Source organism: Toxotes jaculatrix, chromosome 14 (assembly GCF_017976425.1).
Source record: "Toxotes jaculatrix isolate fToxJac2 chromosome 14, fToxJac2.pri, whole genome shotgun sequence".
NCBI classification, from domain to species: Eukaryota; Metazoa; Chordata; class Actinopteri; family Toxotidae; genus Toxotes; species Toxotes jaculatrix.
In genome coordinates, this window is record NC_054407.1 from 19,211,141 (window position 1) to 19,237,825 (window position 26,685).

Consider the following 26,685-nt stretch of genomic DNA (forward strand, 5'->3'; position numbering starts at 1 on the left):
GTGGAGCTTGACTGCCTTCATGACTAATGGCTCTCCCTTTATTGGCCCGCTATGACCCACTGGAATATTCTGGCATTTGTTTCTTTCATAGTCTGGTGTAACTGAACCCCTTTAGATACAAAACACAAATCTACTGTTGATGGTCATAACTAATGAGCCTTGTCTTGATTGATTAGCCGATACTTCCACTTGATGATAGACCTGCAGTCACAGCGTGACTGGTGTTATTTCTTCTGCTTCCGTAATCAAAGAAAAACTGGATGTGGATTTAGAATGTTCAATCAAGAAACTCTAAGCAGTTTACAGTAATGTTTCGATTAAATATAAGGCAATTCATAGTTTGTCATAGTTTGTGTTTGCTCTGGATGCTAAATGTGAAAGTCTGTGTAGGTGGGTGTCTTTACAAAATTAACACAAATGAGCAATAATGTTGGTATTCACAATATGCAATAGTAGTTTTTGGAAGTGATCTCAGGATTTCTCTGCTTTCCAGACATTCTGCAGCATTATCAGTCCATCCGTTTGAGGCTATTCAAAGTAAGAAATGTATGTGATTGCATTATTCCCTTATATCCTTATGTGGAAGGTGCTGTGAACAGAAATTAGAAAGTTCTAGTTTAAATTCCTCATCAGCAGTTAGGATTAAAAACACTGATTAAACTAAATAATGCACATTGGATTAAAATAATTTCTGCATGACAAAATATGGAATAAATGTATTCTCATGTATTTATGTTGGTGGGTTTACTCTTCATTATATCCTATAGTACGTGGTTATCACTGGCTTACCTGAGGAAGTCTGGGGCTCGGACGATCATGTGCTGAAAGTCCTCCAGTGAAAGACGTCCGTCATTGTCCAGGTCAGCCTCGTCTATCACCTTTTCACACACCATCCTCACCTCGTCCTCCGTCAACTCGTTCCGGGTCAGTTTATTCAGCGTCTTCTCCAGGTCTGACTTGCAGATAAAGTCATCATTGTTGAAGTCTTGAGGAAATAGGAAGAGGAGGAGATGTCAAGATGTGAAATGATAGGTTGATTAATCAATTAGTCAAATATTTGATTTAAAAAAATACCTAAAATTCACTGGTTCTCATAACTGAGCATTTGTTGGATTTCTTTATCTTTTATATAACAAAACATCGTTAGACATCCATCATTCAGTCTTACTTCTGCTGATGATGTTTTCCCATGATTTTATTGTCAAAGTGGAAAAGACAAATTTAGAACCTTATTAAACTATATTTTGATGTAACCACACTTTTTTTTTAAGACAGAGGTCATTCCAGGTATCTGAGCTCATGCGTCTTCATCATGATTCAGCTGTGTTTTTACAGTATGTCACCTTCCTTGATTTTGCTGCTCTATGGGTCTGAATGATAAATGAAAAATGTCCTTGAACCATGACCACAGAGTTGTGTGTAACGTCTTCATCTGTCATCGTTTGTTAATTAGGGGGGGACACTGGTGCTGAGCACAAACTGTGCTTTGACGAGCTCTTTGTCTCTGTAATGGGCCGGTTAATCATTTATAACATTCCCCGCACCATCCGTCATGCTTACAGCTCCATAACCCTTTACCATGCATGTTCAGTTGTCATATAGTTGCATTTTATTAAAATGCATGATTCCCATGTTTCATATATTGTTGTTAAACCCACTGAGGAAAATAGAGGTTAAAATTTATTCCAGGCATTGCATGATTTTGTTCCACAAAAGTGAGGCATATTTTATATCATGGAAAAGAGCAAACAGACATTTAAAGGAAAAAAATGTGATATGATTTAAATTACTATTATAATATATGTATTTACATACAGTACCCCAGCATTGTCAAGTCAAATTAAACAAAACAAAAATGAGGACTCCTTAATATGACTAAATAAAATAAATAACACTTCTTTGGATATTTTACCATAAATTTTGAAGGCGTAGTAGGCCTTGAGGTCACGCGGAGCCATCTCACTCAGGACTGAAAACATGTCCAAGAAGTCATCCAGTGTCATGTTTCCCTCCCCATCCTCAGAGAAAACCTCAGCGATCCTCTGGCGAAATGGGTTGTCCTGGACAGAGGGCAAACCAAGTTAAGATCTGTTGCAAGATTGTGTGTTTCATTTTGGGATTTTATCTCATGTTTTGTCTGATTTTTATTTTTCTAATGACAGTTTGAAAAAAGTTTTCAGAGTTTGGCAGAATGACTATGAGGGAATGACTAAGAGGGAAAGCATAATCTTGACAGTCTCACTCTCCCTTTCTCAGGACATGTCAGTGACCAGCGTGTTAACACACCTGCTTACCTTGCTGTCATTGTGTAAAGAGGCATATAATTGACCCATTTCCAAAAAGTGTGTCCTGAGGGACTCACCTGCATTCTTCAAGTTTAAAGGAGTCGGATAACACATAACCTTTCAAAGAATTCTGTCGATTAGTTGGCCATTAATTATAGATTGGCAACACAGGGACAGCGTGGGTCTGCAGGGTGTGCTTGGACCAGTGGGTCTACCTTCAGCTCTGGCATGCTGCCAATCAGCTCATATGGTAACTTCACATCTGGGTGGTTGGTGTAGTCAAGGGGAACAAGCTGCGGTGCCAAATCCCGATAGCGGTAGAACAGTCTGGGAAAGGTTTAAAAAATTTACTTTCAATATTGTATTACAAGACATCTTCTATATTATGTAGTTGAGTATTTTAGAGGGGAAATTAGCAGTTACGAAAAGTTAGGTTAGAAAACACGTGGTATTCAACTGCAATCTCTCTCGTTTTTTTCTCTAAGAACTGAAGAAACTGAAAAATGAGATACAAAAATGTGTTCTCTAATAACAAGATTTTAAATCCCATGTGGTCTGAATGGTAGCCTGCCCCACAGTAGGACAGGTCTCCTGATACTGTAGTTTAGAGTTACAGTGTAGTATTGTGTAGAACAGAAGAAAATTCAGCTGTGTCAGGCTTGTTACACCAGCAGTGACTCAGACATTGTATGATTTAGCACTGTTTGGATATCAGTGTAAACAAAGTAATTGCATGCTCACCTGAGAATTTCTTTTCTTGTAAAGTATGTACAGTCCTGGAAACACAAAGAAAGAACATTGCAAAGAACATTGGGATGTAGATGTTCTTGTTTCGTATGGTACTTAACTGTCTGTTTGGTGCAGTGGAGGAAGTATTCAGATCGTTTATGAAACCCAGGCTCCAAAAATATTCTAATACAAGCCATTTTAATAGTAAACTGAAAGTAAAACTAGGTTAGTGCAGTAAAATTCACAGATGTTTTGACAACAAAATGTATGTCAAGTATCAAAAGTAATAGTACACATTATGGGTTATTGGGTCATCATTGTCATCGAGTTAACAAGTAAGCAAGTCAAGACAGTGAAGTTTTTGGGTGTTTTTTTGTCTGGTTTAATCCATAACAATGCATCATATTTTCTACACATGCTTCACACTGTGAAATAAATGTAATGGAGTAAAAAGAACAATATTTCCTGCTGAAATGCTGTGCAGGAGATATAGATAATTAATGAAGTACAAGTGCCTCAAATTGTACTTAAGTACAGTACTACAGTAAGTAGAGTGAGTGTTCTCAGTGACTTTCCACCACTGGTTTGATGTGCAAACAGAATATATTATTCAAATTATGAATTATTCTAACTGATTAAAATATGACATTCACTCTGTGCATCCTGTCACTAACTCTGACAGACAAGGTTGGGGAATGTAACAAAGAAAATATTAAATCAACAAACACCAAGAGGGGGGCTTTGGCCTTATTCAACATCACCCAGAAGGGTGTACCACATAACCCTGGACCTTCTCTCTGTTCATAAATAAACGAGCCATGGAACCTCTTTTGTCTATTAAACCTTGTTCACAGATGCTGGTAGTTGTAGTATTGATAAGAGACGCCCGATTTAAAGTGAGTCGACATGGACAAGAAAAAGGATTGACACCAACCTGATAGGCATCAAGTTGCTGTGCTGTAAAGATGGTCTGTTTATTCCCCATGTCTGAGCGCGCAAACACCAAGCCCCAGGTCCATTGCTGCTCCAACATCAACTGCTTCAGGGTGTGTGGATATGTCAGATATGAAATACCGGGACAAAAGGAAGCCAGAGCCAAAGAGGAGATCAGGTGTCGGGCTGCCACAGGGCCCTTTGGTCCCCATTATAATGGCAGCATTTCATCGTTTTCTCCATTGTGAATAGCAGCCCCTTTGACAATGAGCGAGGGCTGTCGTCCAGCATCATGCCAAGTGGTATCAACCCCCTTTAGTGGCACTCTATGGCCAACGCCTCGGTCACTGCTCAGGTTACACTCTTTAGAGACAGGGTTTTGTAGCGGACAAATAGAGTTTTTGATGGGAGAAAAGTTTTGTTTTAAAGCAGAGAACTTAATTATTGGACATATATTTATAATAATCAAGTGCATTTTCATATTCCGTTTGAAGCAAGGTATCAGGTCTCACTTGAAGAACTAGTGGTAACCATGACTTGAGGCAGCAAATTACCTAATTGCCCTTTATCCTTCTATTATAATTAATAATAGCTGATATACAGTAGCACTCCAGGACACATGCATGTATCCCACCTTTACCTGACTCTGTCTTACATAGCAGGAATCCCAGGGAAGATATTAAGCATTACCATCAATGGCTGACAAAGTGACAGAGGAAGTTTTCTTCTGACTGTGCTTTTTGTTTTCTGCTAAAATAACCCTACAGATTATCTTCACATTGGACAAATCCTTACCTCACGATTTATGTCAAATGCCAGTGTTCAGTGCCAGTGTGCTCTATATATAACGAGTTGGAAAATAAGGGTGTAGAGGTCAGGGTGGAGGATAGGCTTGCAGCACATTTGACTTTCATGACTGAAGTTTGCATCGCATTACATTAACGACAATCTTTTCTGAGCCTTGACCAAATGTTTTAATTGCCAAACCCTAACAAAACATTAACCATATTTTATTTACCATAAATGCCACAATCTTTCCCTAACATTAACCACACTAATTGCCATGCACTAAGCTGTAAAACATTGTTATTAAATATAATCCAGGTTTTTGCAGAATTGTACAACTATGATGTTTTTGTCTGGCGATAGGGTTGGAAACACTGGATGAATTCTCCTCTTCTGGAAAAAGGTTCCTCTTCCATCCATCTCCATCTGTTTTGAACATTCTCAGTGTGTTTGCTCCCTGCCTGAAGGGTTTATATTCCTGAATTAATTTTCTTTCAAGGATATGACAACATGCCCTGAAATAATACTGCTTTGGCAAAACATAATGATACAACCCCAGTGCTTTTATCTATTTCCAAGTTTAAGCACATGATGGGAGTATTTATATATGCTGTGTATTTTGACACCCAGTATCCACTGATTCATGTCGTGGCTGCTGTGTCAAATTTTCATGGCAATACAAACTGTGAGATAATTTTTAATTGCCTGTGGGATGGGGAGGAACAGGAACCTAATTAAACAAACCTTCTTAGTTCTGAACTACCAAAAGTAGTTCAGGTGCCAAGAGAGAAATATCTGGAACTTCCCAGCTCTTTAAAAGGTTTGATTCAATTTACAGGAGTTAATAGAAAATGAAAAGGGAATTGCACTTTTATTATCATTGTTTGAAATTTATGTGTCATCTTTTTAATTCCCTCTGAAAACTTGACTGGCTTTGAATTGTATGCACTATTGTATCTTCTTCAGCAAAACCTGTTAAAATCCTATTCTTTTTCTCACTCGATAACTGTCATAAATATTTGAATGTTTTGTAAAGCCACTTTGAGACCTTGTCTTCCCCCTCGTCTTTTCTTCTACAGTCCATGAAAGCCATGCCTCCCCGCTCTAAGCCGAGCTCCACCGTGGACAATACAGACATCCACAAGACCCAAACATGCCCAGAAACTTCTGAGCCTTCGAGTTTGGATTCTTCCTCCCGGAAAAAATGTAATGTGAAAGGGTTTCTCTGCAGAAATGCTTTTGTTCTTCTCACTACAGCTGCTATTGTCATAGGTAGGTCAATTTATTAAATTTTGTCGAGTCCATTTTATTAACTTTTTGATCTAATCTGTGTCTAACCAGGAAGTGTCTTGAGATACATTGAGTTGAGGTTGCCATTTCATAGACACACTAACATGATGAACTGTATTTATATTTCTTTGAGGGCTCTGCCTGGGCTTTGCTCTGCAATCCACTAACATGTCAGACAGGGATATTAAATACTTCTCCTTTCCTGGAGAGCTGATGATGAGAATGCTGCAGATGTTGGTGCTTCCTCTCATCATCTTCAGTCTGATCGCAGGTTTTTCTTGTCTTCAAAACACATCAAACACATACAGTTTAGCATGAAAATTAGCACAGAGAGAACACTGTCCTAATTCAGCTTGGAGTTGCACAGATATATTACGGCTTCTTTTCATTTCAGGCATGTCATCTCTGGACAGGAAGACTTTTGGGAAAATGGGGCTCCAGGCTCTTTGCTATTATACAATGACCACCGTCTTGGCTGTGCTCAGTGGCGTGCTTGTGGTTGTACTTATCCGACCGGGGAAATCAACCAAACATACCTCAGTGCCCCCTGGTGGTAAAGCGGAGGCTGTGCAGACTGTGGATGCTTTTCTGGATCTGATCAGGTGAGCATTAAAAATGATAGATATCACAATCCAGTCCAAGCTAATCTATGAATCTTTTTTTTTATCTTTTTGCTTTGCAGAAACATGGTTCCCTCAAATCTGGTGGAAGCTTGTTTCAGAAATGTGAGCCCTGCAGTAATCGTGTTTTTTTGTTTGTTTATTTGTTTTTGTATTTTTCTTTGTTATTTGTAAAAAAAAAAAATTATTTTTCTCCCATCTTTTATTCAGTATAAAACAGTTTACTCTAAGAGCCTTGGTGTTGTCAATCTGACTCAAACAAGTGAGTTCAATATGATTGTTTTCTTTTTACCTTCTTTCTGATTGTGACTGCTTATTTCTTTTAATTTTATTTCATGGTCATTATCATGACTTGTAACAACATTACTTTTAGATGACACAGTCCCAGTGCCAGGCACCACAGATGGGGTCAATATTTTGGGTATATTTGTCTTCTGCATGACCTTTGGCCTCATCCTGGGAAGGATGGAGGACGAGGGGAAACCTTTGAGGGACCTTTTTGACTGCCTTAATCAAGCCACCATGCATCTGATCAGTGTCGTCATCTGGTGAGCACAATATGAGGAGGATATGTGGATTATAACAGTCATGGCATTTTAAAGTTTGAAATTTTGAGCCTTATTTTGGATTAAGCCATCCAGTTAATTACAGATTTTTGTAAAATGCCACAACACAGTATCAAAACGCATCATTCAAAAATATGCACTGACTCTCTGATACTAGAGCATCTTTGCAGTATCTCTGCTCTCTCTCACAGGTATTCCCCAGTAGGAACCCTCTTCTTGGTTGGAGGACAGATTTTGACGATGAAAGACTCTCGAGTTATAGGATACCAGATTTTCATGTATACTTTGACTGTGATCACTGGCCTGGTAATCCACAGCTGTTTCACTCTGCCCCTCATCTATTTCATTTTCACACGCAAGAATCCCTTCAGGGTTATGGTCGGTCTCCTCCAGGCTCTCACCGCTGCCTTTGGGACTTCATCCAGGTGAGTTGGATTTCTAGTCTTCACTGCTGTTACAAGCTGGTAAGAATATGTGTCTGGACTAAAACAACGCAAAATCTTACAGGCTGCTGAATCTTGCAAAGTCATTTGATCACCATTGAAATTGCGTTGTATACTTCATAAATGTTTTTTTTTTTTTCACAGTTCTGTGACCCTACCCGTCACCATCCGCTGTCTGGAGGAGAATCTCAAAATGGACAAACGGGTGACACAATTTATGGCACCTTTGGGGGCCACCGTGTCGATGGATGGTACAGCACTGTATCAGGCTGTGGCTTCCATTTTCATAGCCCAAGTTCATAATATGGAACTTGATCTGGGTCACATCATCATCATCAGGTAGGATCACATGCAGACTTTTAACAGGTTCTATCACTTCACCTTTGTAAAGTGTACGAAATCAAAGTTTGAGGAATTTAGCTACTTAAAATAAATGATGTTACCAACTGGCAATTTAAAAGTCATTTATACACAATCAGCTAATGGAAGGTCAGTGATAGATAGGTACAGTAAACAGATTTTTCATTTGCATGTTTTCTTGACCATGTTTCTGTCATTTTCAGTTGATCACTATTGCTTGTTCTTAATTATGTAATTGCAGTATAACTGCCTCAGTTGCAGCTGTTGGGGCTACAGGTATCCCACAGGGCAGCATGGTGTCCATGGTGACAGTGTTGACATCAGTTGGACTGCCCCTTGAAGGCATTTCACTTATCATCACAGTTGACTGGATTTTGTAAGTGTGTGATCTAGGTTTGATATTCTGAAACACGTTAGGCTTCCTAAACGTGTGTGTCATTGTGGTGAAGTCATGCTCACGAGTTCCTGACCTCAAAACTTCCTGTGTGATTGTGGACAGGGATCGTTTTAGGACGATCACGAACGTGCTGAGTGACGGCATCGGTGTGGGTATAGTGGAGCATCTCTCCAGACATGAGCTGCAGAGCGCTGCAGAAGAATGTTTGGTAGAAGAAAAGACAGAGAAACCTTCTGACTGAGAGGCAATACCAAGATACAACCTCACTTTATGTTGTTCCTGCAACAAGTCACATTGTTATTTAGGAAAATATGTTATAGCACCAATCATATACAGTTTAACTTAAATGTAATGTGTAATATCGAAGTTCTTCTGACTGTACCCTAAATGATTTAGCTGCCTTCCCCATCAAAGATGTTGCAGTAAAGGCTAGAAAATACCTGACTGTATACCCAGTCGTTTTAATGAGCATTTCCAAGAGTAGATTTTGATTTTGAGATTTGTGATTGATTTTGTTTGAAATGGGCTGGCAATGTCATGACTTGCCCCTAAGGGGGCTGTTTTCCGAGCCCTTTTGTTATGTTTTGAACTCTTTTGTGGACTTTTGAACTCTTGTTTAGTTTGTTAAGTATTGTTTAAGGTTCCTGTTTTATTTTGAAGTCATTGCCCTTGTGTATCTTGTCTTGTTCTACTTCCTGTCTTTGTCTTGTTTCCCTCCATTTGTGATTGTATGCCCCGCCCTAATTGGTTTCACCTGTTGCCCATTGCTTTGTGTATTTAAGTCTTGTTGTTTGCTGGTGTTCTTGTTGGTTCGTCTGTTTCCATGTCTGTGTCCACGCTTGAGTCTGCGCCATGTCAAGCCCCTGTGTTTGTTCATGTTCCTGTCTTGCGTTTTCCCCCCCCATGGACTTACCTCGGTTTCTTTTGTTTCAAGTAAGGACTTCTGTGTTTTTGTTTAGTTTTGTTCCTTAGTGTTTTTCTCCCAAGTGGATGATTTTTGGTTGTTTGCGTTTTGTTCCCTTGCCCTGGACTCTTCCAGTGATTTTGGTTTAGACTTTTAGTTCTCTGATTCTGCCTGTCTTTGGGGTTTTTTGCGTTTGGGTCCAAGTCCTTGCCCCCCTCTGTGACAGGCAACATTTTTTCTGAATCAAATTCCATTAGGTAGAAAACTGTGGTAACTGGAGAAAATTGCCACCATTCTTCCAGTCTGACCTGTTTTTGTAGAAATACTGCAAGGATTGTGTTGTATTGTTCTAGCATGAATTATGAACCTTGGTTAATTCCTGCAATTATAGGATTTTAAGTTGATGTTGATGGAGGCACAATTTATACCAATGTTTTGTTGTTCTGTCACAACCAACAAAACTTTAGCTTAGACATCAAAAATATATCTTCTAGAAACAATGTGATATTTTGAGTGAAAACTATATTGCAAATAAATTCACAACATAATCTTTTTTTAACGTTTATTCTGACTATATAATCATTCACAACAGAAAACATAAAATATACACATTTACATCTTTCACAGGATATCACTTCCATCACTGCCATATATTATAATTTATGGATATTTACATATATTACAATGTCACATGTGGGGCTCAGCTCATTACCCATTAGGTGCAATTGAGTTATAAAGGGCAGCTGGCTGTCCAAATCCCCAAAACCAATTTACGTTGTATTTTTAATGAATATCTGTGCATCCCACCACCACCAGTGACTATTTGATGTCAATGACAGCCACAGCTTCCAGCCACCATGTCATTATACTGTTTCAGCACCACATTCTCATCATCATCAAAGTAGAGCAAGTTGATGGAGAAGAGCTTGTCTGGCACACAGCACGGCGTCTCAATGCCTTTGATCAGCTTCAGGGCGTTGATGATGGACTGGACAGTGGCATGGTTAGTCGGCCTCATGTTCTGACCCAGAGGGAAAGGGCAGGTGCCTTTGCAGTGGTAAGCGTTGTAACCCCTGGGAGAGACAATCCAGCCTGACCAGCCAATCTCCTCGAAGTCAACATAGAGAGGCAGGCGTTGGCAGGACATAGACGCACCCTCCTCCTCAATGTAGTCCAGGGAGCGAGCGCTGCGGGAGGATGGACCTGACATGGGCACATGGGGCAGGCTGGAAGTGGCTGTGGTATCGTTTGGATCTGGTGAAGAAAAGGAGAACTTTTTGTTAGACATTCCTGTATTTTGTTGCATGTTAGGTTCCCTAAATGCAAAGTTAAGCTATTAAGTGTTTATAGCAGGTCATCTGTAAGAGTAAGGTATCATTGATATTTCTAAATATTTTATTTTCTTATATCTTCTTATATAAAGTGAAATCCGCCCAGAGTTCCCCCTAAGCATCATAATTCTGCTCTGTATCCCTGCTTATCAGCTGTAAGACCGCAAAAATACCTGAGCTGGACAAAACCTAATCAATCAAATGACATCAAAGTTGACACAACTCTTACCTGTGCTCTCAAGAGTGGTAGAGCGGCGGCCATCATCAGTGAAGAGAACCAACATGGGCTGCTTGCTCTGGTGGTGGTTGCGTCCTGAAGCAAAGCGGATCAGTTTCATATCCATCTGGCTTCCTCCCAGGGTCTGAACCACCACATGGAGTCCCAGATTGCTGCCTTCATCCACCATCCAGGATCGAACCTTCAGGAAGGAGTTCCCATTAGTCAGTTAAGACACAAAATTCACTCCATACTGTTCAATATTTTCTCCAGGCAGTTAAGGCAGGGCTGATACTTACTGCTTGTGTGATGGTGAACACCTCCCAACCAGCAGAGTGAACTGGGATGAGTCGAGAAGACAGCAACTTCTTCTCCTGTGTGTTGTTAGTTTTAGTGGTGTCAAGCAGCTGATAGACACTAACCTGAATGAAGGAGAATGAATGTAGCCAATATTAGAAAGATCCATGGGAGAGATGAGTTCATTTTAACACTTGAACAGTTTCCAGATTTGATCATTTTATCAGCTATCAGGTTCACATACCTGGCAGAAGTGGTGTCTGTTGAATGTCAGTGTTGCCTGAGGACGCAGCTTGAAAAGATGGAGCTCTGCGGTTAAAACCTTCTCAGTTCTTGCAACCGTAGACAAATTGAACCTGAACTCCACCTGTTCACTTCGCACTGCAAGGAAAAATTAAAACATTAGAGACCAAAAATACTTCTATATTTTATCTGCTGCTGCTGCCAGTTTCAAACGCATGCACGCACAAATCAGGTCTTACATTTGTCAAAGAAACTGCGCACAGTATTCCCCTCCAGGAGATACGGGTCCTTGGTCACACCATCCACATCAGCAACCGTGTTGTACAGATCAAGCATGTACTGAGGTGGCTGCTTGCGTCCGTGGATTGCAGGGGGGTCCTCCATTCCAAAAACCTCCAGAAGTCTCTTGATGGCAGCTGAACGGACCTCCTCTGACTCGTTCTCGGCGTCGAAATGATTCTCCAGGTAGTTGAGTGAAGGCCGTGCAGCGACCGTGCACACTAGTGCGACAAAGCTGACCACAAACAACAGCATCTCTGAAGCGTGAGTAGATTCCCGGTGCATCGTCGTCCTCAAACCACACAACCAGCCAGCAACTTGGAGTTGGAGTAACTGCAGGATCCTGGAAGCTCCACTTTTTATATCAAATGCCCCCTTTCACTCTTCAGTGCCCCCAAAGCCTTTGTAAACAGCAGTAAAGATGCTATTTGGTCGCAAATGTAAATCACCAATCAGCGAATGTAAAGGGAGACTAATGGCGGTGTTAACAAGGTGTGAAGATTTTATTCAAGCCCATTGTCTCCACGTCTGGCAATAAAGGCTCAAATAAACTAAATCCTGCCTTTGAAACAACTCGATACCTACCGACCAGTGAGTATGTTGTTGTGGAATATGATTTTTCTCTGATACATAACTTTATCTGTGATGACTGTAAAGAATATGAACAGGATACTCTTGGAGCTGATCTCTTGAGGAAGTGCACTCACCATGGGAGGTTAACTGCGCCTAAATCAATCCATTAATTTAGAACAATGGGCACAGTGTCTTAGGTGGAAACCAATTATTTCGATAAAGAGACTGGTGTCGCTGGCTACACGTCCTGAGATTTACATAACTGCTCCTCCAGTTACAGCTGGATAATCACCAAATTTGCAGTTTTATTTTTTAAAAGAACTCCAACTGGACCGACCCCCTCCATGGCACAAACTGGCGTGGTGCGTAAAAAAGTTTCTGTGACTTCATCCAGTCATCGCTCTTGCTCGCCATTTGAAAGACAAATTTCTTTATATAATGTATAACAGTTTGACATAAGACGTTCTGAATGCGGCTTACAGAGTGAATTCCCTAGATATTTACGTACGGTGTATATATATATACTAATAATCGTATGTACAGCGCTTTCCCTTCACCACTTTAGATACTGAAATATTTATATTATATATCTATGTTAGATAATTCATTATATTAACCCTGAGCATAAAAAACAAAACATTAGATATGTTGCTCTCCAAACGTGGTAACTTTTCAATTATTTCTCAAAGCCAACTCAGTTCTTTCCAAGGAAACTCAGAAATTTCACATTGTGCCATTTGGTGCTTTTGATCTTTACGCACAATTACGCACGAGCAAAAAACAAATTGAGACTGAAAAAAGTCCCACCTCACTGTAAAAAACGTTTAAGAGATCAAAGTTTTTCCCTACATGACACCTTACAAGCAAGCCCCATAAAACGTCTTCTCTTTAGACGACACAGAAAACTGTCCCAGAAAAGTGTTGTTTCACACTTTGAGATCAATCTTTGATCCACTAACTACTTGCACGTATGTTTTTTCAAAGAGTCACTGTTTGAGAAATGTTTGTTGGCCTTTCCAGTGGTTCCTCAAAGTTGTATTCTGTCCGTTTGACCCGGATACTTCAAAGTTATTTCGAGTTTCATTGATTATACTTGATTATTTCATAGATTATACTAAAATCTAAAAGGCTGTCTTTTAGGCCTGCCAATAGTTGTTCTTGTTTCTGTTGAAAATTAACTTGTTTTCGACATTTAAACAAGAAGTTTATGTACTTTTTATTCAACTTCTACTAATTACACTTATACATAAAATGAAAGGTGGGCCACAGAAACTATTTGTGCATCATCTGTTTTCTCAGTAATGTAAGTTACCTGTGATACCTTCCCAACAGTTGACAAGTTTCATATACAGTTTGGGTAAAATGTGTTGCATAATAATCCAAAGACAATTTATAACATATTGTTGTGGCATTAGATTTATTTACAAAATTATCATTTTTACATATATTACATATAATACAATAATACTTTAGGGTAGAAAAGTCTTCAGTGAATGACATTGTATTTGTTCAGTCGACTGCAGCCACTGTGGATCAAGCTTTGGGAGCCCCTGCAGGTCTTGTAAGTTGTTGTCCAGTAGGGGGCGCTGTGTTCAGTTTTGGCAAAGGCAGGAAGTGATGGAGAGGACAGTGCGTAACAGGCCATGCTGGTTGAGGAAGCTGTGGCTCTCATAGCCTTGAGGAACACAGGAGCTGGACTGTCGTTCAGCCCACAAGTGGCAAATTTTAGGATCAGATGGACTCCTGCAGCAAAAACATTTAAAACACAAGATCAAAATTACTTAGTTCACTGCATCAAATAATCTCTTTATGTACTGTGTCTCCCAAAACATTTCATGTCTATCATCTATTGCCAGTGTCACCGTTACTGTGTAATGAACAGCAACAGTACAGTTTGTGAGGTCCTATTCTCGTGTCATGTTATATCAGTCTCTCTACTGAAATGGCTTTTTTTGTCAGCTTCAACAACAAGAGACATTGGGTGTAGGAATTAACCTAAAAAGACCAACATGCTGTGTTCAGAGGGTGTCGGAGCTCACAGGCAATTGTTATGAGAGTGGCAGAGGAGGTGTGTGTGTGTGTGTGTGTGTAACAGCTGTGTTCATACTTACCTGAGAAGGCATCGGTTTCCTGTAGTGCAGCCTCCCAAACATCTGCCCACATCTATTTCCTGTGGAAAATTAGCAACACAGGGAGAAGGCAATGAGCTCACAGCTGGTCACACATATTGACCCAGTTGAGCTTGGGGGCCAGCTGCTGTTTAGCATGTTAACTGCTTTGATTCGACACCTGCAGGGGCCATTTGTGTTTGCGCTCTGCCCGCACCTTTGGAGCTGAAACTTTTCAGATGACCAAAACTGGCACTAGAAATGCAATTTAAATTCTCTCCATCAACACATTTATTTATTAGAAAAACTCTGAGATAGAAAAAGCCTTGTTTCTGTGGTATTGAGAATGTAAGTGCAGTTTGTAGGAAGTTCCTTGTAAGTAAGAGTTTGCTGAATGGCATAAATTGTTGAGGGGAGATAAATGTGTCTAAATCCTTATTTGCTTCATGAACAGGTCATTTAATTCAGGTTTTGTTGTTGTTTTCCTGCAACAATTGCACAGCTTGGGCTCTGCAGTGTGATCAGGTCAAAACCCTTCTTTGTTATGGGTTTTTTTGCAGACCGGGTCTGCAAATTTATTTAGTTTCACATTTAATTTGTTCTTTATACTACATGTTTTGGAGTTTTAACTCTGCAGCCTATTTGCCCTTTTCCATCCATTTTGGAAATTGGTGAAGTGGCAGAAATTCCTGCTCTGTTTCTATTCAATTAAAACCTGCCAGTCTATCATGTGTATTCTTGCAGGTTGTGCATGAATAAGCATGCAACACATCCTGAAGCCCTTCACACCATGGTGTGCGGTGCCAGCCACCGGCCAGTGGATTAGCCTGATTAAGTGCCGTCTTCCACACGTGTCTGATGAATAAAGATACTTCATTACTGTCTGGCACCAAAATAGACCCCCGTTTCCTCTCAGCTTGGATACAAAAGACAGTGTGAAAGTGGCATCACAAATGAATCCCTCTTCTAGTGTTAAGTATGCCATGCAAATCAAAGAAGAAATGAGGTTTGAGGTAAGTTGTGGATGAAAATAGATAAGAGTCTGTGTTTCAGTGCTAGTTCACTCAGTTTAAACTTACTTTGAGCCTCTCTTCTTTCACTCCATCCGCATGGTGGACTATTTCATAGTAATACTCCACATATGGGACCCTGTAGCAGCTTTCCTTCAGCTCACAGGCAGCCACGGTCTGGATGAGATCCACTTTGTTGGGGGTCTCCACCAAAGCTGAGTCAAACTTAGTGGGGACACAGGAGAATCCCTCTGTGAATGATTTATAAAGAAAATGGTCATTTAAATGTACAGGAAGAAAAGATCAGTTCTAATCTGTGATCCTAATACTAAACAAATAGTCCCAATACGAATATTTAAAACACAGGATTAGCTCTTCAGCCTTCCCCAAATTGATTGACAGGTCTTTCAATACACTAGATAACAATGTTATAAATCGTATTTTTATGAGCACATAGGTAAAAAGGGTCCTTTCAACTATGCTGTTTTCTTCAATTCTGTATGTAAATTTAGCCCAGCTTTTTCTTTCTTTTTTTTTTTTTTTTGGCCAAGACATAAAGGCTTGAGCCTCTTTATCAGTAAAGTGAATAGTAATAAATCCCATGTCAGTCTCTGCAGAAACCAAAGATTCACATTGTGCTCTCTTAGCATGCTAGATTTGATGATATGTATTAAAATCAAATGCTAAACTCATTTAAACTAAATTTGTTTAGACTTTAATTTAGGTAAAGGCAGAGAAAAAATAATCAAGTTAACCTAGCCTTAATAACTTCCTCTTTTCCAAAGAAATTTGTTAAATAATTTTCCTGTATTATGTCCCTTTTTAACATCATTTTTGTAATTGTGAGACTGTACCAACATTGTTATTATTAAAACTGTTTTTACATACAGCCTCTCCTCCTGTACATTTATGTACAGGAGGAGAGACAGAGAGGACAGAAAAAACTTTCTGTCTCTAAACTCATCACTTTGCATAAGATGACCTATTGTTTGTTCAGTTCAGCACCTCTGTTTTGTTTATTATTGTTTTAGGCAGGTAAATGTGACACACACACACCTGGAGAGCCCTTGGAACGGGAGCATCCTCCCACGTCAATGACAGTCTCATATGGCGTCTCGGAGTAATAAGTCCTCAGTGCGGGGACACGAATGCATTGGGTCAGCTTGATCTCACAGTGGCACTCCTCGATCACCTCCACCTCCCGGGGTCCCTCCAGCAGAAGCACCCGGTCCACTCGCATCCCGGTGGGTTCACACACCTGGTTCATCCCGCAGGAGGGCAGCTGGTTGAGCGGCTCTGAGCTCTCTGAAGCAACAGGTCCCCGAGTCCTCATCTTTTGTAAAGCGAAGGAAATTATTGAAATGTTTGAGTCAGACATGTCTTAACACGTTTCTGTGCGCTTAAGTGGCGCAGATTATTTTTAAATTACTTTGGTGCTTTTAAGTTTTTTAAACTTGCAGTTTATGACTGAAGCTTAGTTCCAAAACGTAATGTAATATTATTTGTTGATTGCACAAACTAATATTTGTTATGCATGCTTTTTTTTTTTCAATTACACTAGTACTGTTGTAAAATAATGTGTTTTATGTTTTCACACTGACTTCGTTTGTGCCAGCTGATCATCCTTGACGGATCATCACAAAGTTACAGCACGCCCTTGTGGCTGTGGTGGGAAACTTCACTTACTTTTTTGCTCCTGAGAAAGTCCAACATTGAGGCATGTTTAGAGTATTCCTGCTGTCCTGCTTCATGTGATGGCCTGGATGCTCCTCCACAGTGTGACCTGCACAGTCCCACATCCACACTGACAGGACTCCCAGAGATGTCTGAGGACAGAGAGAGACAAAATAGATTTTGATTTCAAATAGCAAGGCAGGCACTGATAACTCATTCAAAAAAAAAAAGTAAACTCTTCAGTCTAAACACATCTCCTTAGCTTTCGTTTTTCTCAGTCTATTGAACCATTCAGCAATGAAATCACGCTTTGATTTCTATACAAAGAACTGGGACAAACATGTTGGTGCAAATAAAACCACACACCCTCATTAAAGGGGGAATTCTTGAACATGTGGAGGAATGTAGAGCTTTACCTTGTCCAATGTACACAAAGTGGCTCTGTCTCTTGCAGCACACTCTCTGTGTGAACAGGTTTCTGTGATCAATGTGTTTGCTCAACACTCCAGTCACTAGGAAACACAACATAAAGGTTAGTGCCACGAGAGGATTAAAAATTGTATTCTATTACCGAATTTTGAAAAAAAATAATAATAATAATAAATAAAATCATTAACCATGAGATCATCAGTAGTCATCATCATCATCAGTAAGGAAAAAAATCCTTTCCTAAAAATTTCTAAAATTATTAAATTTTCTATATATAATGCATGGCTATGTTCATCTGGAAGAAAAACTTCAGTATTTAGTTGAACTGATTTGACCTCGCTGTTGCAGTTGCATGAATACATGTCTTCCAGCATCACAGCCTCTCCTCCTGCTCATGTTTACCAATCATAGAACAAGGGATTAGCAAGTATATTTGAGCAGACTGGTGTCAGTCCAGTGAGTTAATAACTACTTCGAAAGTGTCACAGCAGTAGTAGAATAGAACAAAGCACACAGTACTTACAGGTCAGGTGAAGGGCACAGAGGAGGAGAAGGAACAGCCGGGGTACATCCATGTCTTTAATCCAAATCTGCTCCTCAACTGCCAGATCCTGAGTGTCCCTCTGCTCAGTGATGCCTCTGATATTTATAAGGGATCAAGCTTCAGCCCCAAATGTCACCCGAAAGCAAGGTCTCAGAGTGGTGTGGAGTCAAAAACAGTGAGAGCTAATCAAATTTCCATGCTGAATGCCTTGTAGGATGGTGTTCTTACAAGCAGGGGCCACTTCAAAGGAAATCTCTACAGCTTTTCTGTTTCTGCTGCGAGAGGGCCCAGTGGTTCGAGTGTGTCGACCGGGCCTGAGCTCACTCACTAATGAAGTGCTTAAGTAGCCTTGAGCCATTAAAGCGTCGCTCATTCAAAGGCATTAATCATCTTTTATCTCAGGGGGAAGGTGTTTAGCACCTCTGACTTAAAACGAAACCTGGCCGAAACACATAAACAGGATCAGCATGGGGGCCTGAGCCTCCCCTTAAGAAAGCTCCAGCACCTTTGTGTTTATTCAACATGACACCAAATGGTCAGACCTCTCAGAACTGCCCTTCAAATCTCAGCTTCTTTTTCTCTCCAGAGAAAGTGGGGAGATTGAGAACGAGAATAAGATACTATATATTAAATAGGTTTTCAGACATGCAAGTTTTTGATAATCTACTCAGGTAAAATGGAAACTTCACTAAGAACACAGTACGCTGGCAAAAAGGCCAAGAATACACCTAATGTTTCGCAAATTATACATCCAAAAGCAGCAACCTAAATACTCTATTTTGTTCCTTTTCCATCACGCTTTCTTTTAATCACAGGAAAGACGTTTATAATGTTGGCATTTTACTGATTTTCCATTCATAAATTAATAAGGTGTTAGTCCTTCTTTGAAGTGTTGATGTGATCCCCTCATTTTCACCGGGATCAACGGATCATCGTTCAGAGGGCCGTCAGCACTCAGACACCTTGATTAAGGTGATGCCTACAGCAGTTTCAATTGTTGATTCCTTTCATTAAGTTACAACAAATCTTATTGAAATGCTATCATAATCCTGGTAAAAACCCAGATTCAGTCAGAGTAATTGCTTGATTTAATTATGTAGATTATACAATATGTTGTCAAAAGACTGTAAAAACTCAATAAAGTTGATCCCAGATGGTTTTCAAACCAGGTTTTCAGTCGTAAAGGGTAAAACAGGGTAGAACAGCTGTATATCAGAGGTCATCAAAGGTCGTAGGTTATCAAGTTTGAGATGCACAACCAAATATACTTTGTGAGATTGATAATAAGACTCACAAGGCACTTGAAATGAAATGTTGTGTTGTTGACAAAACAAAACTAGATTTTAAAAAATACAACCTTGACCACTACAATGGTCAGATCACAAAGTCCATTAATAGCTTTCCTAGAGCACATGATCTTCCTCAGCACATAAAGTTTGCCCTGTTGTCATACAGTTGTAGATTTTTGCAAATTTCCACTTAAAGGATTTTGTGTCCACATTGGGTCAAAAGTTGAAAGTGAAAGTTCATCCTTAAATTTGGATAAACAGGAGTTGGACAAACAATCTCACCACTGGTCCTTAAAGTGCTCAGAAAATCGGCACATATATAAATCTCTGATACGATGTGTGTGATACAACAGAAAACACCCAAACAGCTGGTAATGGACTGTGTAGTGGCATTATTTTTCCCAACTGCTTTTTCCAAGGTCAAGGACAAACTTTTAGTGTCCACTTTTTTCCCCACTTTTTTTAAATTACCAAGGTAATTCTACCAAGGCAACTTCTTGTCCATTAAAATACTTCATTTTTATATGCATTAATGAGCATCAGTTTATCGATTTTAAGGTTGATGTAAAACATCAATCTGTGAATTTCTCTGATATTTGTGTCACATACTGTCCATTAAGGGATTTTGCTTGTAAATGTCAGTCTTAGAAAATATATAGCTTTAGACACTTTCAATGCATTTTTAATCTCTTTTCATCTATTAGTCCCTTTTGTAAAAGCCACAGATAATGGATTTAATTAAACATTTCTGTAACCAATTTTGTTATTCAGTGACTTTAGCCTCCTGAAAACTTATGAAAGTGCCCCATCTTCAACACACCTGTTTGAATGCAGCCACTCCTCCCTTTCCATTGAACCTTTCCTCATTAATTCAACGTTGCATGTGCTGAGATAGTCACCGAGGTGGTGATTGGATTACAATGAGTCATTTGCAGCATGAGCATGCAGCTTATGCTTGATGACTGACTAGACAATCCCTGTGTCCAGTCTGGGTAGCAGGGGTTGACGGGAGTGACAGGTAACAGACAGTTGATCAGTGTGTCTGTGCGGACTGTCTGGCCATGACTCTGTCTGGTGTCATGGTCAGACAGTTGATCAGTGTGTCTGTGCGGACTGTCTGGCCATGTGCCTGTCTGGTGTCATGGTCAATGTCCAGGTCACTGTGTTAATGTGTAGCCCAGTCACCAGACCACAATACAGGCTCTTTGAGTTCACCTCTTCAAGGTTTTGGCTGAGGTTATTTGGGTAGAATAACTTTTTTGCCTTGATTTTGCTGAAAATGGCAAGAATTTGAATTGCTCTTTGTTGTCAGTGCAACCTTTATTAACACAGCACTTGTGACAAAGTAGAATAATTCATTGAATAATAAAGTTTAAATAATAATGTAAATTTGTAGACCAAGTTCGTGTTTATTGAAGCTTTAGACCACGGGAAACCTCATGAAGCTGAACCATTCATTTAAAACCTTCCCTCAGTTGACTGACCTCTAACAATAGTGATGGTCATATGGTCACATGCATTATAGAGGTAATCCTATTAATGTCAGGTTCACGCACCTGTATTGGGCTACATGTTAATGTCTGGGGGTTAAAGAAGCCTCTGTAAAGCCTGTCTGTTGTCTGTCTGAGTGGGTGGAGTCCAACACTCTGGGATTACAGGGCAGTAGTTCTGGATTATACATCAGGGAACAAGTTTTTCTGATTCTGATACTGCAGCATAGGGAGCGAGCTGGTGAAAAAGAGCGGTGGTACTATAACAGCATCTGGACAACAAGTTCTGAGCAGCGTCGTCTCAGTACATTTTTCCTGATGCATGCAGATGATTTTGAATTCAGATCAGGCATCTTGGATCGTTTTCTCTTCAGTTTTTGGTTTTTGGACATTTGTTTTCTTGGTAATTTACCGAATTCTCATTTTCTAAAATCTTCAAAAACTCAGATTACAACGAAAAGCAGAGTACACTCTGGTGCCTGGGACAGGAATCATGTATTTGAACAGCAGAAATAACGGCATCAACACAGAAAGGAGTAAGAGGAACACAAAAGGCAAAACATGTGAGTATGGACACATCTCTAAATTTATAGGATCTAATGTTTTTGGTCCACTTTAACCCAAAATAATATAGTATGTGATAGGGGTGGTGGAAAAAAATCGATTATTGATTAATCGCGATTATATTATGGATGATTATGAGTCGATTATTAAATTTCCAAAGATCGATTTTTTTATTTTTTTTTGGAATACTCCTCCAGCTACTGGCTGCCATACAAGATTTAACCGCAAGGCGGAGCTGGTGACTAACAGTCACAACGAAACACCCTGTAACGGAGGCAGCGAGCGAGCTTACTATGCTAGCGAGAGGCGTGTCGCTCCTTGCACAATATGGCGACCGCTGACATTAGAACTTGAGTGTTGGCCAGTACTTCCGGTCAAAACTTCCGGTCAGCTAACAGCGACAGGGGAAGACAGCGAGAGCGAGAGACAACAGCGATCGAGTTACATTGAGAGATTATTTTATTTATATAGCAGTAGCTATGTAGCTAACATTTAGATCAGTTGTCCTGTAGATTTAGAATTATCAGTTGTTTTTTAAACGTTTGACGCTTTTTAGTTGAGGTGCATACGAACAAAACAAAAAAACACGGCACCCTGAAAAAAGCGCTACCTTTCCTCGATCAGAAGAAACGATTCAGTCTGGCGCTGAGAAAGCATAACCTATCGCTATCGGACACTACGTTTAGACCGCTGTCAAGTTAGTAGTATGAGATTGTCAGAGACGGGCCTACCGAATAGTTGTTTGAGTATTTCTTTTGGTTTGTGTTGTAATGTATTGGTTCAGAAAACTAGAGACAAGTAGCGCAGTGGCCGCGATCAAGATTATTTACCACCCTTGTCCGTGCATCAGGTGTTTGATCTGGTACGTTTTCATTTCAAGTCAGTAAAAACCCAAAGCTAATGTAATGAGGACAGTGATACAGAGAATGTTTTTTTTTTAAGACGCAATCTAGATCTTTAATTCATTGCTGAGTTGGTCATGCCTTCACTAACGGTCACATGAAAATCAGTCTGCTTAAAATGCCGACTACAGAAAGACATCTAAAACGAGTTAAAAACTAATTTGGAAGTTACAGCTATACTACACAATACTGAATGTGCTTTGAGATGTTTCTCAATAAAAGAGAAGTTGAGTAATTCAGCAGCTGACTGTTTTTTTTTAAAATGGTGCAGTGCATTTATGGTGTATTTTGGGTTACTGTTGTCAAGTGGAAACTCAATAATCGATTGGTAATCGAATAGAGTCCTCAATAATACTAATCAAATCGAATCAAGAAATTGGACCGATTAACCACCCCTAGTATGAGACAATTTCAGATCATTGTTGTTGCATCCCAAAATACAAAACCGCCTTAATTATCTTTTCCATCTCAGGGGCCCATTTGAAGACAACTCCACATCAGGAGGAGATCATCACCCTGCTGTCCCCAAATGTGGGGAAAAAGCTCCACATAAAGGAGAACACGACAGAGGAGCAGGAGTCAGGACAGCGCACGGCATTTGGGAAGGCCGTCTATGATCTGACCCATTCAGAGAGAGTGATGAATGAGCTGACATTTGGACGACGGGTGGGGCTTTACAAGCTGAGAGGGGAGATTGGCTCTGGCAACTTCTCCCAGGTTAGATTGGGAATACATGACCTGACCGGAGGTGAGATATTAAATGCTTTGTTATTTTTACTCCATATTTTTACAGCTTCGTTGATCAGGTAGGACATGTGGCTGAACATAAGCATGTTCTATTGCAGGAACTGAAAGATGTTTTTGTAACAGGGACAACCCTCAAGCTTTATATGTTATGAATTTTCAGTTAAAATGGTTAAAAACAGTTTATACTTCTTTCTGGGGCAGTGCATGTGTACCAGAACTATCACAATAAATCAACACAAAAGTCTACACCTCCTCATGTGAGCTTCTCAGTATCTCTCAGACCCAAGCTCATTTGTTCCCACTGAAGATGTATGTCTTTAAAAATGGGAGGGAATATATATTTTCATTTTCAAGAAAGGCAAAGTAGTTTTCTAAAACAGTTGGGCATTGTAGTGTTTAGCAAGTTGGACAATGAAGAATACACTGTGTGTTTGTTGGGACTATTTTAGCTGAAGATTTCGGGCCTCAGTGAGTATTTCTGGCAGCAGGACAGTGTATGTGAGAGTGACTCAAAATAAACTACAGTGCCCATATTCATCATCCCAATAAAGGAACATATCATGCAGTGCAGCACATCTGTGTCCTTTAATGGTTTTTATCTGTGGCACAGCAGAATAGTTTTGGCAACACAGACAACATTTGTCAATAAGATCGCTTTGGTCTTTTCAAGGGATTTGTTGACCCACAAAAATTATATCACTGAGCTTATCCTCAATTCATAATGAATGTGCCGACATACAGACTCAGAAGAGACTGGAGTCAGCTCATCTCAACAGTGCAAGTCCAGTCTGGGTCATTCCCAATGTCGGAAGACAATAGATAATCTCATCAAGCAGCCACCCCACTAATCCATACTGCTTCAGCCTTCACCGCCCACAGCTTGTATTTGACATAGTGATGATACTGATAAGCATGTATTTTGTTTGAAGAGTGAATGGATCAAAATATGTATAAAAAGATAAAAGAAGGAAGAAAAAATAGTCATTCACAACCAAAGAAAATGTTTTTATTCCTTGTTGCCTCACTCCCTTCACCCATGTCTGTCTTCATTTGATAGAGAGAGTGGCAATAAAGATCCTGGACAAGGTGCGTCTGGACAAGGGTTCGCAGAACCTTTTTGCCTCTGAAATCTCTTGTATGGAGAAGCTGGCCCACCCCAACATAGTGCGCCTGTATGAGGTGGTGGAGACGTTCAAGAGGCTCTACCTGGTGATGGAGTATGCCAGCGGAGGAGAGCTGTTCTCCCGTATCAGCACCAGGGGGCGACTGTCAGACTTGGAGAGCAAGCTTGTGTTTTCACAGGTCCTGTCTGCAGTCAAACATATGGTAAGTCAACAGTAGCTTTCGGGTGAATATTGTGAGCAGTACATTTTGCTGTTGAATGAAAAACAAGAGGCCAATATTAACAATAGAGGGCTTTTTTAAGGACAGCATATAATTCAGTAAAGCTTTAATAAATTATATTTTAAATGTTTCCATTGTTGAACAAAGAGTCCAGATAATGAAAACACTTCATAGTGTACAGCTTTTCTTTCCTGTGACATTGCATTCATGGTAAATAAGTTGTGCCGGAGAGCTAATCTACTGTCTAATTCCCCTGCAAGAAAACTGAATGTAAGTGTGAAAGTCTCAAACATTTGTTTGTCTCCTCTTTTTTCAGCATGATAATAATATTGTCCACAGGGACCTAAAGGCAGAGAATGTTTTCTACACCAGCACTTACTGCATTAAAGTGGGTGACTTTGGTTTTAGCACAATTTGCTACCCCAGCAATGTCCTCCAAACATTCTGTGGATCTCCACCCTATGCAGCCCCTGAGCTGTTTAAAGAGAAAGGTTACATTGGTCAATATGCAGATATTTGGGCCCTGGGTATCTTACTTTACTTCATGATGACTGCCACCATGCCATTCAAAGCCACTAACACAGGCAGGCTTAGGTGTTGTATCCTGCAGGGTTCTTATGTCATCCCCTCCTATGTATCTGAATCATGCCAGGAGATCATTAAGGGCCTCTTGAGGCCGGTGCCTGTAGATCGCCTCACTGTAGCACAGATCATGTCCAGCGACTGGATGAGAGGCATTGATTACCCTCAGGCCTACCCCTCTTTTAGCCCTACACCCTCCCATCTGGTTGAGCCCACCTACATCCTCAGCTCAGATGAGCTAAATGTGAAGGCAGCGCTGGAGAATCTTGGCATTACTGAGGTCCATCTCCTCAACAACAACAACCTAGACTTGAGAAGCCCCGTTACTGGGACTTACCGGATTTTGCTACATCGCATCCAAAAGAGGAGGTCTGTGGAAGCTGTGGGCTACAGCCAGTCATGCACCAAAGAGTCTCAGAACAGACTCAGATGGAGAGCGGGCTCAGACGGCTTGCTATACAAACGTCACTCTGTTGTCTGTATTATCATGTAGTTTGTAGTTAGTTTCTTTAGAATTCTTTAGAATAGCTCTACATTTTGAACCTATACCTATTTGCCTTCCTCCCAAGAGTTTGATGAGAAGATTGATACCACTCCCATATCTGTGCGTTACGTGTGGAGCTGAAGCAAGGAGGCTCAGCTTATCATAAAGATGGGAAATGGCAAAAAAAAACATACATCTACCAGCACATCTAAAGCTCAAAAATTAAGATTTGCAGTCTGACATAAAAATGAATGGTTTTAGGGGGAAGTTATGTGCTGTAACAACTTCTTGGTGAACAGCTGGGCACAGTGACTTACCAGAATCTTGTTGTCGCCGTAAGGTGGAGATGTTACACAGAAATGTGTATAAACTGCTGTTCGTCCAAAAAATTTTAGCACACCAACGTGTTAATTAGTGAACTCTAAAGATGCTTATAGGTGTATTTTTGAACTAGGCTTCATGCTAAGCTAAGCTAATTCCTCCTGGCTCCAGTTCCATACTTAACACAGAGACATGAGATCGATACTGTTCTTTGCATCTAGCTCTAGGAATGAGGGCACATAAACATATCTCCCAAAATGTTGAACTAATTCGTGGGTAAGTCTCTTCTGTTTTTTTTTTTTTCAGTGAAGGTAAAAGTGCAGGACACGGTTTCGGATTTGAATCTGGCTGTGAATAGATGCTCTCATGCTAGTGCAAGTCAGGGCAAATGAATGAATAGACTACTGTCAGATTTTACAGCGTGTTTCATTTTTAAACCGACTGAGCATGAAAGAAATTTCACAAGGGCTGGCAATGACCCAGAGATTCATCTTTCAGAAAAGCAACAGGAATTTGGAAGTAAAACTGCATGGTTTTTGTTATTGTTGTTGTTTTTCTTCTTTTTCTTCTTCTTCTCCATCTTCTTCTTCTTCTTCTTCTTCTTTTTATTATAATGGAGTGAAATTTTAATTAGGAAAAGGAAAACAATACATTTGCAATTTTTGTTTTCTATATGTAATGTAATATGTCATTTTTAACATTTTATTTTTGATGATGTTGAAGATATCCTGACACCTATAAACAAACTGATTTTAAACAGCCTGTAACGCCTTTTTCTGATAAGTAATGGACTATTAAACAACTACTTGATACATCCATGGTGCTGCAAAATATTTTGGTCACACATCAGCGTGTTATAGTAAGGCAAACAATGATTTAAGATCTTGCAAATATAGCTCACTACTTATTGTAAAATGAAATATGGCAATAAATTGAAAGTCATT

At 39.9% G+C, this 26,685-nt stretch overlaps 5 protein-coding genes across 7 annotated transcripts; 2 read left to right on the top strand and 3 right to left on the bottom strand.

The window, feature by feature from the left end:
* Positions 1–69: 69 nt before the first annotated feature.
* On the top strand, positions 70–9,075 carry LOC121192865 (excitatory amino acid transporter 1-like). Of its 2 annotated transcripts, none has more exons than XM_041054801.1 (12): positions 70–546; positions 768–860; positions 5,813–6,005; positions 6,157–6,294; positions 6,418–6,625; positions 6,706–6,748; positions 6,854–6,905; positions 7,017–7,191; positions 7,401–7,634; positions 7,797–7,991; positions 8,254–8,388; positions 8,512–9,075. In XM_041054801.1, the coding sequence occupies exons 3-12, from the start codon at positions 5,816–5,818 to the stop codon at positions 8,648–8,650; spliced, it is 1,509 nt and encodes a 502-aa protein (XP_040910735.1). In that variant the 5' UTR covers positions 70–546; positions 768–860; positions 5,813–5,815; the 3' UTR covers positions 8,651–9,075. The 2 variants fall into 2 exon arrangements, with proteins under 2 accessions (XP_040910735.1, XP_040910736.1); XM_041054802.1 differs by having other exon boundaries at positions 6,199–6,294.
* cib3 (calcium and integrin binding family member 3) lies at positions 568–3,999 on the bottom strand. 2 transcript variants are annotated; one of them, XM_041054809.1, is made up of 6 exons: positions 3,949–3,999; positions 3,027–3,061; positions 2,501–2,612; positions 1,913–2,060; positions 790–985; positions 568–589 (listed from the first exon to the last, which is right to left on the bottom strand). In XM_041054809.1, exons 1-6 carry the CDS (start codon positions 3,997–3,999, stop codon positions 568–570), a joined length of 564 nt encoding a protein of 187 aa, XP_040910743.1. The 2 variants fall into 2 exon arrangements, with proteins under 2 accessions (XP_040910743.1, XP_040910744.1); XM_041054810.1 differs by lacking the exons at positions 2,501–2,612; positions 3,027–3,061.
* A 1,067-nt stretch (positions 9,076–10,142) lies between the features above and the next one.
* LOC121193555 (anti-dorsalizing morphogenic protein) lies at positions 10,143–11,935 on the bottom strand. Its single transcript, XM_041055914.1, has 5 exons — positions 11,641–11,935; positions 11,403–11,539; positions 11,161–11,283; positions 10,874–11,063; positions 10,143–10,567 (listed from the first exon to the last, which is right to left on the bottom strand). The coding sequence occupies exons 1-5, from the start codon at positions 11,933–11,935 to the stop codon at positions 10,143–10,145; spliced, it is 1,170 nt and encodes a 389-aa protein (XP_040911848.1).
* A 1,737-nt stretch (positions 11,936–13,672) lies between these two features.
* On the bottom strand, positions 13,673–18,376 carry pnhd (pinhead). Its single transcript, XM_041056238.1, has 7 exons — positions 18,247–18,376; positions 17,462–17,557; positions 17,058–17,197; positions 16,428–16,704; positions 15,441–15,622; positions 14,365–14,423; positions 13,673–13,996 (listed from the first exon to the last, which is right to left on the bottom strand). The coding sequence occupies exons 1-7, from the start codon at positions 18,374–18,376 to the stop codon at positions 13,846–13,848; spliced, it is 1,035 nt and encodes a 344-aa protein (XP_040912172.1). The 3' UTR covers positions 13,673–13,845.
* A 164-nt stretch (positions 18,377–18,540) lies between these two features.
* LOC121193775 (serine/threonine-protein kinase NIM1-like) lies at positions 18,541–25,646 on the top strand. Its single transcript, XM_041056240.1, has 7 exons — positions 18,541–18,609; positions 20,395–20,531; positions 21,245–21,360; positions 21,918–22,058; positions 22,736–23,011; positions 24,068–24,336; positions 24,671–25,646. Exons 1-7 carry the CDS (start codon positions 18,541–18,543, stop codon positions 25,427–25,429), a joined length of 1,767 nt encoding a protein of 588 aa, XP_040912174.1. The 3' UTR covers positions 25,430–25,646.
* The last annotated feature ends 1,039 nt before the right edge of the window (positions 25,647–26,685 follow it).

What these genes read in the sequence shown, in the direction of transcription:
- cib3 (XM_041054809.1), bottom strand. Translation starts at nt 3,999, where the DNA reads ATGGGGAATAAACAGACCATCTTTACAGCACAGCAACTTGATGCCTAT. An exon ending in ACAAGAAAAGAAATTCTCAG is followed by an intron (nt 2,613 to 3,026) that starts GTGAGCATGCAA and finishes AACCTTTCCCAG; the next exon opens with ACTGTTCTACCGCTATCGGG. An exon ending in CGAGCCCCAGACTTCCTCAG is followed by an intron (nt 590 to 789) that starts GTAAGCCAGTGA and finishes TTCTGTTCACAG; the next exon opens with CACCTTCCACATAAGGATAT.
- pnhd (XM_041056238.1), bottom strand. Translation starts at nt 18,376, where the DNA reads ATGGCTCAAGGCTACTTAAGCACTTCATTAGTGAGTGAGCTCAGGCCC. An exon ending in CTTTGAAGTGGCCCCTGCTT is followed by an intron (nt 17,558 to 18,246) that starts GTAAGAACACCA and finishes TGTGTTTCCTAG; the next exon opens with TGACTGGAGTGTTGAGCAAA. An exon ending in ACTTTCTCAGGAGCAAAAAA is followed by an intron (nt 16,705 to 17,057) that starts GTAAGTGAAGTT and finishes GCTTTACAAAAG; the next exon opens with ATGAGGACTCGGGGACCTGT.
- LOC121193555 (XM_041055914.1), bottom strand. Translation starts at nt 11,935, where the DNA reads ATGCTGTTGTTTGTGGTCAGCTTTGTCGCACTAGTGTGCACGGTCGCT. An exon ending in ACAGACACCACTTCTGCCAG is followed by an intron (nt 11,284 to 11,402) that starts GTATGTGAACCT and finishes TCCTTCATTCAG; the next exon opens with GTTAGTGTCTATCAGCTGCT. An exon ending in TACCACTCTTGAGAGCACAG is followed by an intron (nt 10,568 to 10,873) that starts GTAAGAGTTGTG and finishes TTTCTTCACCAG; the next exon opens with ATCCAAACGATACCACAGCC.
- LOC121193775 (XM_041056240.1), top strand. Translation starts at nt 18,541, where the DNA reads ATGACACCAAATGGTCAGACCTCTCAGAACTGCCCTTCAAATCTCAGC. An exon ending in TCTTTTTCTCTCCAGAGAAA is followed by an intron (nt 18,610 to 20,394) that starts GTGGGGAGATTG and finishes TGTCATGGTCAG; the next exon opens with ACAGTTGATCAGTGTGTCTG. An exon ending in TTTGAGTTCACCTCTTCAAG is followed by an intron (nt 20,532 to 21,244) that starts GTTTTGGCTGAG and finishes TCAAAAACTCAG; the next exon opens with ATTACAACGAAAAGCAGAGT.
- LOC121192865 (XM_041054801.1), top strand. Translation starts at nt 5,816, where the DNA reads ATGAAAGCCATGCCTCCCCGCTCTAAGCCGAGCTCCACCGTGGACAAT. An exon ending in GCTTTTCTGGATCTGATCAG is followed by an intron (nt 6,626 to 6,705) that starts GTGAGCATTAAA and finishes TTTGCTTTGCAG; the next exon opens with AAACATGGTTCCCTCAAATC. An exon ending in GCCTTTGGGACTTCATCCAG is followed by an intron (nt 7,635 to 7,796) that starts GTGAGTTGGATT and finishes TTTTTTTCACAG; the next exon opens with TTCTGTGACCCTACCCGTCA.